The sequence below is a fragment of the Calidris pugnax genome, unplaced genomic scaffold (genome assembly GCF_001431845.1).
Source record: "Calidris pugnax isolate Ruff unplaced genomic scaffold, ASM143184v1 scaffold1304, whole genome shotgun sequence".
NCBI lineage: Eukaryota > Metazoa > Chordata > Aves > Charadriiformes > Scolopacidae > Calidris > Calidris pugnax.
Genome location: NW_015091851.1, coordinates 1 through 10078, shown reverse-complemented (window position 1 = coordinate 10078; position 10078 = coordinate 1). Strand labels below are relative to the sequence as shown.

Genomic DNA, 10078 nt, shown 5'->3' with positions numbered 1-10078 from the left:
GTTTTGGGTCTCAATCCTTGATGAGTTGGGTTGTCCCATCTGGAGGATGCAACTGGTTTGGGGTCTCCATCTTCATTGAGTTGGGTTGTCCCATCTGGAGGATGCAACCGGTTTTGGGTGTCAATCCTTGATGAATTGGGTTGATCCATCAAGATGATGCAACTGCTTTGGGGTCTCCAACTTCACTGAGGTGGGTTGACCCATCAAGACGATGCAACTGGTTTTGGGTCTCAATCCTTGTTGAGTTGGGTTGTCCCATCTGGAGGATGCAACTGGTTTGGGGTCTCCATCTTCATTGAGTTGGGTTGTCCCATCGAGATGATGCAACCAGTTTTGGGTGTCAATCCTTGATGAATTGGGTTGATCCATCAAGATGATGCAACTGGTTTGGGGTCTCCATCTTCACTGAGGTGGGTTGACCCATCAAGACGATGTAACCAGTTTTGGGGCCTCCATCCTTGATGAGTTGGGTCGATGCAACTGGTTTTGGGGTCTCCATCTTCATTGAGTTGGGTTGACCCATCAAGACGATGTAACCGGTTTTGGGTCTCAATCCTTGATGAATTGGGTTGATCCATCAAGATGATGCAACTGGTTTGGGGTCTCCATCTTCACTGAGGTGGGTTGACCCAGCAAGATGATGCAACTGGTTTGGGGCCTCAACCATCAATGAGTTGGGTTGTCCCATCAAGATGATGTCACTGGTTTGGGGTCTCCATCTTCACTGAGGTGGGTTGACCCATCAAGACGATGTAACCGGTTTTGGGTCTCAATCCTTGATGAGTTGGGTTGTCCCATCTGGAGGATGCAGCTGGTTTGGGGTCTCCATCTTCAGTGAGTTGGGTTGACCCATCAAGATGATGCAACTGGTTTGGGGCTTCAACCATCAATGAGTTGGGTTGTCCCATCTGGAGGATGCAGCTGGTTTGGGGTCTCCACCTTCAGTGAGGTGGGTTCTCCCACAGAGATGATGTCATTGGTTTGGGGTCTCCATCCTTGATGAGTTGGGTCGATGCAACTGGTTTTGGGGTCTCCATCTTCAGTGAGGTGGGTTGACCCATCAAGACGATGCAACCGGTTTTGGGTGTCAATCCTTGATGAACTGGGTTGATCCATCAAGATGATGGAACTGGTTTGGGGTCTCCATCTTCACTGAGGTGGGATGACCCATCAAGACGATGCAACCGGTTTTGGGTGTCAATCCTTGATGAGTTGGGTTGATCCATCAAGATGATGCAACTGGTTTGGGGTCTCCATCTTCACTGAGGTGGGTTGACCCATCAAGACGATGCAACTGGTTTTGGGTGTCAATCCTTGATGAATTGGGTTGTTCCATCGAGATGATGTCACTGGTTGGTGGCCTCAATCCTTGATGAGCTGAGTTGTCCCACTGAAACGAAACTGGTCTGAGGTCCCAATCCTTGATGAGTTGGGTTGTCTCATGGAGGCCCCAAACCAGTGACATCATCTCCATCTTCATTGAGTTGGGTCGATGCAACTGGTTTTGGGGTCTCCATCTTCATTGAGTTGGGTTGACCCATCAAGACGATGCAACCAGTTTTGGGTCTCAATCCTTGATGAGTTGGGTTGTCCCATCTGGAGGATGCAACTGGTTTGAGGTCTCCATCTTCACTGAGGTGGGTTGACCCATCAAGACGATGCAACCGGTTTTGGGTCTCAATCCTTGATGAGTTGGGTTGTCCCATCTGGAGGATGCAACTGGTTTGGGGTCTCCATCTTCATTGAGTTGGGTTGACCCATCAAGACGATGCAACTGGTTTTGGGTGTCAATCCTTGATGAATTGGGTTGATCCATCAAGATGATGGAACTGGTTTGGGGTCTCCATCTTCAGTGAGGTGGGTTGTCCCATCAAGATGATGCCACTGATTTGGGCCTCCATACTTGATGAGTTGGGTTGTTCCATCGAGATGATGTCACTGGTTGGTGGCCTCAATCCTTGATGAGCTGAGTTGTCCCACTGAAACGAAACTGGTCTGAGGTCCCAATCCTTGATGAGTTGGGTTGTCTCATGGAGGCCCCAAACCAGTGACATCATCTCCATCTTCATTGAGTTGGGTCGATGCAACTGGTTTTGGGGTCTCCATCTTCACTGAGGTGGGTTGTCCCACCAGTGGCCAACGCAACTGGTTTTGGAGACTTGGGTTTGGGGTTGGGATTCCCTCTAAAAATGGGAAATTCCCCCCCTCCCCCCACCCCGTCCCCCCAAAAAAAAAAGGATTTCACTTTCCCTTTCCAGGCGGGTGAGACCATCGTCACCGACAACTGCTCCACCAGATGTCATTGTCACCCCACGCGGGGACTCCTCTGCGAGGCCACCCAGTGTCCCCCCAAGGAGATCTGCGTCCCCCAAAACGGCACCCACCGCTGCCTGAAGGCGGAAGGACGATGCCGGGTGGGGCCGGGGGCCACCTTGACCACCTTCGATGGGGCCGGGGGGGGGCTGGTGGCCAGCGGGACCTACAAAATGGCCGCCCTTTGCGACGAGAGGTCCCCCAACTGGTTCAAGGTGGTGGTGGAGGTCAACGAGTGCCGGGAGGACAAGGTGGTGGCCCCCGTGGGCCTCTTCCTCTTCTTCCGAGAAGCCTTCATCACCGTCAACAACCACCTGGAGGTGTGGGTAAGGAGGGGGGGCGGGGCCAAAGGTTAATTAAGGTTAATTAAGTGAGGAGATGGAATTGGGGGTGGGATTTCCCTCCTCTTCCTCCAGAAGATCTTTGGTCTTCAACCCCCATGATCTTCCTCTTCCTCCAACCTCCAACCCCAACCATCCTCCTCTTCCTCCAACCTCCAACCCCAACCGTCCTCCTCTTCCTCCAATGTCCAACCTCAACCATCTTCCTCTTCCTCCAGCCATCCTCTTCTTCCTCCAACGTCCAACCATCCTCCTCTTCCTCCAATGTCCAAGCCCAACCATCCTCCTCTTCCTCCAACATCCAACCTCCAACCATCCTCCTCTTCCTCCAACATCCAACCCCAACCATCCTCCTCTTCATCCAACCTCCAACCATCTTCCTCTTCCCCCAATGTCCAACCACCCTCCTCTTCCTCCAACATCCAACCCCAACTATCCTCCTCTTCCTCCAACCCCAACCACCCTCCTCTTCCTCCAATGTCCAATCTCAACCATCTTCCTCTTCCTCCAACCATCCTCTTCTTCCTCCAATGTCCAAGCATCCTCCTGTTCCTCCAACCTCCAACCCCAACCACCCTCCTCTTCCTCCAATGTCCAACCTCAACCATCTTCGTCTTCCTCCAACCATCCTCCTCTTCCTCCAACCTCCAACCATCCTCCTCTTCCTCCAATGTCCAAGCCCAACTGTCCTCCTCTTCCTCCAACCATCCTCCTCTTCCTCCAATGTCCAAGCCCAACCGTCCTCCTCTTCCTCCAATCATCTTCCTCTTCCCCCAACGTCCAACCACCCTCCTCTTCCTCCAACGTCCAACCCCAACCGTCCTCCTCTTCCTCCAACATCCAACCCCAACCGTCCTCCTCTTCCTCCAACCCCAACCATCTTCCTCTTCACCCAATGTCCAACCCCCCTCCTCTTCCTCCAACATCCAACCCCAACCATCCTCCTCTTCCTCCAATGTCCAACCACCCTCCTCTTCCTCCAACATCCAACCCCAACTATCCTCCTCTTCCTCCAACACCAACCATCCTCCTCTTCCTCCAATGTCCAATCTCAACCATCTTTGTCTTCCTCCAACCATCCTCTTCTTCCTCCAACGTCCAACCATCCTCCTCTTCCTCCAATGTCCAAGCCCAACTGTCCTCCTCTTCCTCCAACCATCTTCCTCTTCCTCCAGTGTCCAATGATCCTCCTCTTCCTCCAACGTCCAACCCCAACCATCTTCCTCTTCACCCAATGTCCAACCACCCTCCTCTTCCTCCAATATCCAACCCCAACTATCCTCCTCTTCCTCCAACCCCAACCATCCTCCTCTTCCTCCAACATCCAACCCCAACCATCCTCCTCTTCCTCCAATGTCCAACCTCAACCATCTTCCTCTTCCCCCAATGTCCAATCATCCTCCTCTTCCTCCAACATCCAACCCCAACCATCCTCCTCTTCCTCCTACCTCCAACCCCAATGATATCTTTGGGCTGGACTATTTTTTAGGTGACAGTTTGGGCTTTTTGAACCCGTTTTTGGGGTGGTTTTCCTCCCTCTCCGCAGGTGAACGGTCTCTTCACCCCCCTCCCGGCAACGGTCTCCAAAGCCATCTCCTTGAGCGCGGGGGCGGCTGGGGAGAACGTCACCATCTCCCACCACACCACGGGGATGGAGGTCCTCTTCAGCCCCGGCGGGGAGGTGACAGTGACGGTGGGGGCCACCTTGGCCAACCAGCTCTGCGCCCCCTGCGGCAACTTCAACGGGGAGGCCGATGACGACCTCAAGTTGCCCAACGGCCGGGCCGTGAGGACCATCGCCGAGGTGGTGGACGCCTGGAAAGCCAGGGATTTCTCGGGATGGTGAGTCCCCCCCTCCAAAAAAAAAAAAAACCCTTTTTCCTCCCCAAAAAAACCCATGGGGTGATATTTTCTTGAAGCCCGGGGGCAAGCCCCACCTCCGTGGGGCACCAAGGGGGGGCATCGGGGAAGGACTTCTCCATCTTTTTTGGTTTCATCCACAGTGATTGACCCCCCCCCCCCCCCAAAAAAAAAAATCCAAGGAAATGATCCCGGTGAGTGATTCTTCTCCTCCTCCTCCTCCTCCTCCTCCTGTGCTACAAACGCTTCTTCTGCCCCATGATTGGCCGAGGCCTCCCTTTGTTCCACCCCCCAACTCTCCCACCCCCCTTAATTAATTCGCTGGTTAATTAGAAGGGGCGGGGAGGGGGGGGGGGGATTGTGTAAGGAGGAGGGGGGGGGGGGGGGGGGGGGGTCCAGCCCTTCGTCATGGAACGGTCTCAAAGAGACACCTCGGCTTCGGTGTAGGACAACCCCGTAAAAAAACACTTATTGCCCAAAACCGCGACGTCCGGGGCAATTTTCTGGGTAAAAAAATTAAACGGAGCCAAAATTAAGTGGGAAAAAAATCAGTTTTTTGGGGGCGTTTTGAGGGAGGTTTTGAGCTTCTCTGGGGATCGTCCCCCGCAAGAAGAAGGGGAGGAAAGAGGTGAATCCGGGGGGATTTGGCCCAAATATCGATGGGTTTCACGGAATTTAGAAGGGTCTCATCAAAAGGTTGACTTTTGCCCAGATTTTGCCCAAAATAGAAGGATCGGTTTGCCCAAAAATAGAAGGATCCAGATGAACGCGGGGACTTCTGGGAAAATCCGGAGTGGTTTTGCCGGATATAGAGCCCTTTTGCCCAATATAGAGCTCTTTTTCCCCAGTATAGAGCCCTTTCTCCCAATATAGAGTCCTTTCGCCCAGTATAGAGCTATTTTTCCCAATATAGAGCACCTTTTCGCCCAATATAGAGCCCTTTTGCCCAATATAGAGCTATTTTTCCCAATACAGAGCCCTTTTTTGCCCAATATACGTCCCTTTTCCCCAATATAGATCTATTTTGTCACATTATAGAGCCCTTTCACCCAGTATAGGGCCCTTTTGCCCAATATAGAGCTATTTTTCCCAACATAGAGCCTTTTTTCGCCCAATATACAGCCCTTTTCCCCAACATAGAGCTATTTTGTCCCAGTATAGAGCCCTTTCACCCAGTATAGAGCTGTTTTGCCCAGTATAGAGCCCTTTTTTCTCCCAATATAGAGCCCTTTTGCCCAATATAGACCTATTTTTTCCCAGTATAGAGCTATTTTTGCCCAGTATAGAGCCCTTTCACCCAATATAGAGCCCTTTTTTGCCCAATATAAAGCCCTTTTCCTTATAGAGAGCTATATTTCCCCAGTATAGAGCTATTTTTTCCCCAGTATAGAGCTATTTTTTCCCCAGTATAGAGCTATTTTTCTCCCAGTATAGAGCTATTTTTCTCCCAGTATAGAGCCCTTTTGCCCAATATAGACCTATTTTTTCCCAGTATAGAGCTATTTTTCCCCAGTATAGGGCCCTTTCACCCAATATAGAGCCCTTTGTTTCCCAATATAAAGCCCTTTTCCTTATAGAGAGCTATATTTTCCCAGTATAGAGCTATTTTTCCCCAGTATAGAGCTATTTTTCCCCAGTATAGAGCCCTTTCACCCAATATAGAGCCCTTTTTTGCCCAATATAAAGCCCTTTTCCTTATAGAGAGCTATATTTTCCCAGTATAGAGCTATTTTTCCCCAGTATAGAGCTATTTTTCCCCAGTATAGAGCCCTTTCACCCAATATAGAGCCCTTTTTTGCCCAATATAAAGCCCTTTTCCTTATAGAGAGCTATATTTTCCCAGTATAGAGCTATTTTTCCCCAGTATAGGGCTATTTTTTACCAGTATAGGGCCCTTTCACCCAATATAGAGCCCTTTTTTTCCCAATATAAAGCCCTTTTCCTTATAGAGAGCTATTTTTCCCCAGTATAGAGCTATATTTTCCCAGTATAGAGCCCTTTTTTCGCCCAATATACAGCCCTTTTCCCCAATATAGAGCTATTTTGTCCCAGTATAGAGCCCTTTCACCCAGTATAGAGCTGTTTTGCCCAGTATAGAGCCCTTTTTTCTCCCAATATACAGCCCTTTTCCCCAATATAGAGCTATTTTGTCCCAGTATAGAGCCCTTTCACCCAGTATAGAGCTATATTTCCCCAGTATAGAGCCCTTTCACCCAACATAGAGCCCTTTTTTGCCCAATATAAAGCCCTTTTCCTTATAGAGAGCTATTTTTCCCCAGTAGAGAGCCCCTTTTTTCCCCAATATAAAGCCCTTTTCCTTATAGAGAGCTATTTTTCCCAATATAGAGCCCTTTTGCCCAATATAGAGCCCTTTTGCCCAATATAGAGCCCTTTTGCCCAATATAGAGCCCTTTTGCCCAATATAGAGCCCTTTTGCCCAATATAGAGCCCTTTTGCCCAATATAGAGCCCTTTTGCCCAATATAGAGCCCTTTTGCCCAATATAGAGCCCTTTTGCCCAATATAGAGCCCTTTTGCCCAATATAGAGCCCTTTTGCCCAATATAGAGCCCTTTTGCCCAATATAGAGCCCTTTTGCCCAATATAGAGCCCTTTTGCCCAATATAGAGCCCTTTTGCCCAATATAGACCTATTTTTCCCCAGTATAGAGCCCTTTTTCCCCAGTATAGAGCCCTTTCACCCCATACAGAGCTCTGGGGGCGGGGTGGAGAGGATCCACCCCCTCAAACCGCCTTTTCCCCAATATAGAGCTATTTTGTCCCAGTATAGAGCCCTTTCACCCAGTATAGAGCTATTTTTCCCAATATAGAGCCCTTTTTCAACCAATATACACCCCTTTTCCCCAACATAGAGCTATTTTTCCCCAGTATAGGGCTATTTTTCCCCAATATAGAGCCCTTTCACCCAATATAGAGCCCTTTTTTGCCCAATATAAAGCCCTTTTCCTTATAGAGAGCTATTTTTCCCCAGTATAGGGCTATTTTTCCCCAATATAGAGCCCTTTCACCCAATATAGAGCCCTTTTTTGCCCAATATAAAGCCCTTTTCCTTATAGAGAGCTATTTTTCCCCAGTATAGGGCTATTTTTCCCCAATATAGAGCCCTTTCACCCAATATAGAGCCCTTTTTTGCCCAATATAAAGCCCTTTTCCTTATAGAGAGCTATTTTTCCCCAGTATAGAGCTATTTTTCCCCAGTATAGAGCCCTTTCACCCAATATAGAGCCCTTTTTTCGCCCAATATACAGCCCTTTTCCCCAATATAGAGCTATTTTGTCCCAGTATAGAGCCCTTTCACCCAGTATAGAGCCCTTTCACCCAGTATAGAGCTATTTTTCCCCAGTATAGAGCCCTTTTTTCTCCCAATATACAGCCCTTTTCCCCAATATAGAGCTATTTTGTCCCAGTATAGAGCCCTTTCACCCAGTATAGAGCCTTTTTTCTCCCAATATAGAGCCCTTTTGCCCAATATAGAGCTATTTTTCCCCAATATAGACCTATTTTTCCCCCTACAGAGCTCTGGGGGCGGGGCGGATCCACCCCCTCAAACCAGGGTCCTGTCCAGCAAAACTCACCTTTTTTTGGGGGTGGGGAGGGAAGAGGGAAGATGCCCCTTTTCTCCTCCCCCACGACCAGGGAAGGTCCGTTTGGGAGGTGGGGGCTGGGCTCGGGGGGGGGGGACACCCTGATGGTCGCCCACCTCTTCTCTCTTCCAGCCACGTCTCCGGCCTGGCCCGGATGGAAGCGGAGGCCCCCGTCTACCCCTTGAAGTAGGGGGACACCCCGACGCCGGAGGAGACCTTTCCACCCCCAAAAATTCCTGAGTTTCTTGTAAATAGTCCCTCCCCCCCAACATGGCGGAAGGATTTGGATTTTGGCATCTTCGGGTTGAGGTTCTTCAAGAGGAGGAGGAGAAGAAGAAGAAGAACCAGCCTCGAGGGACGTCGGCGGCGGCAGCAGCGCGTCACGTGGCCTCCAATTCCTGCCAAAAAAAGGCCCCCCAGCCCAAAATTATCTCATTTTTCATCAAATCAGCGAGGAAATTAAAAAAAAAAGGGGGTTGTTTTAACAACTGGATCTACTTTGGGTGGAGCCCAAGGCCATTGTGACCCGTCTTCACCCAAACAACCCCAAGGAAAATCAAACCCATAAAAATTTCAGTCATCAGACCCAAATTCCACCCTTTTTGCCCCAAAAATCCACTCTTCCCGTCGACTTTTTGCAATATAACGCCGCCTGCCGTTGAGAAAAACAATAAAAACCCTTTTTCCAGGTTTTTCCGCTGAGTTTTGGGTGGGTTTTTTTTTCCCCGCTTCGAAGCAAAAATGAGAATTGGCGTCTCCAGTTGGATGAAGCCAAAAATTGGGTGATTTTTAATGCTTTTTATGGGCATTTGGGGCTCATTAAGATAATTTGGGGATAATTAATCCCGGATAAAGAATCCCCCCCCCCTGGAATTAATTAGGCCAAACCCCAAAGGGCTTAAAATGAACCCAAAGCCATTAAGAAAAAAAAATCCCGAAGTCGTTCCTAATTAATCCCGAGGGAATTTCTGGGAGGCCCTTAATTAAAAGCAATTAAAACAAATCCCAAAGGAATTAAGACAATTTTCAGAGCAATTAAAAAAATCCCAGAGCAATTAAAAATATCCCAGAGCAACTAAAACAAATCCCAGAGCAACTAAAACAAATCCCAGAGCAATTAAAATAAACCCCAGGGCAATTAAAAATATCTGAGAGCAATTAAAATAAACCCCAGGGCAATTAAAATCAGTTCCAGATCAATTAAAATAATTTTGAGAGCAATTAAAAATATCCCAGAGCAACTAAAACAAATCCCAGGGCAATTAAAAATATCTGAGAGCAATTAAAATAAACCCCAGGGCAATTAAATCAATTCCAGATCAATAAAAATAATTTTTGAGAGCAATTAAAAGAGATCCCAGAGCAATTAAAACAAATCCCAGGGCAATTAAAAATATCTGAGAGCAATTAAAAATATCTGAGAGCAATCAAAATAAATCCCAGGACAATTAAAAATATCTGAGAACAATTAAAATAAACCCCAGGGCAATTAAAATCAATTCCAGATCAATAAAAATAAATCCCAGAGCAATTAAAAATATCCCAGAGCAATTAAAATAAATCCCAGATAAATCCCAGGACAATTAAAAATATCTGAGAACAATTAAAATAAACCCCAGGGCAATTAAAATCAATTCCAGATCAATAAAAATAATTTTGAGAGCAATTAAAAAAAATCCCAGAGCAATAAAACCAAATCCCAGGGCAATTAAAAATATCTGAGAGCAATTAAAAGAAATCCCAGGACAATTAAAAATATCTGAGAGCAATTAAAATAAACCCCAGGGCAATTAAAATCAATTCCAGATCAATAAAAATAATTGTGAGAGCAATTAAAAAAATCCCAGAACAACTAAAACAAATTCCAGATCAATTAAAAGAATTTTTGGGAGCAATTAAAAGAGATCCCAGAACAATTTAACGATTCCCAAGGCAATTAAAATAAATCCCAGAGCAATTAAA

General features: G+C 47.6%; 1 protein-coding gene across 1 annotated transcript in view; it reads left to right on the top strand.

Moving 5' to 3' along the window:
- LOC106900109 (IgGFc-binding protein-like) overlaps nucleotides 1–8809 on the top strand; it is an 11197-nt gene extending 2388 nt beyond the window's left edge. The window contains exons 2-4 of the mRNA XM_014962094.1: nucleotides 2259–2639; nucleotides 4201–4496; nucleotides 8249–8809. Of these exons, the coding sequence (XP_014817580.1) occupies nucleotides 2259–2639; nucleotides 4201–4496; nucleotides 8249–8306 (735 nt within the window). The 3' untranslated portion in view covers nucleotides 8307–8809. The remainder of the gene's footprint in view (nucleotides 1–2258; nucleotides 2640–4200; nucleotides 4497–8248) is intronic.
- Nucleotides 8810–10078: the final 1269 nt, after the last annotated feature.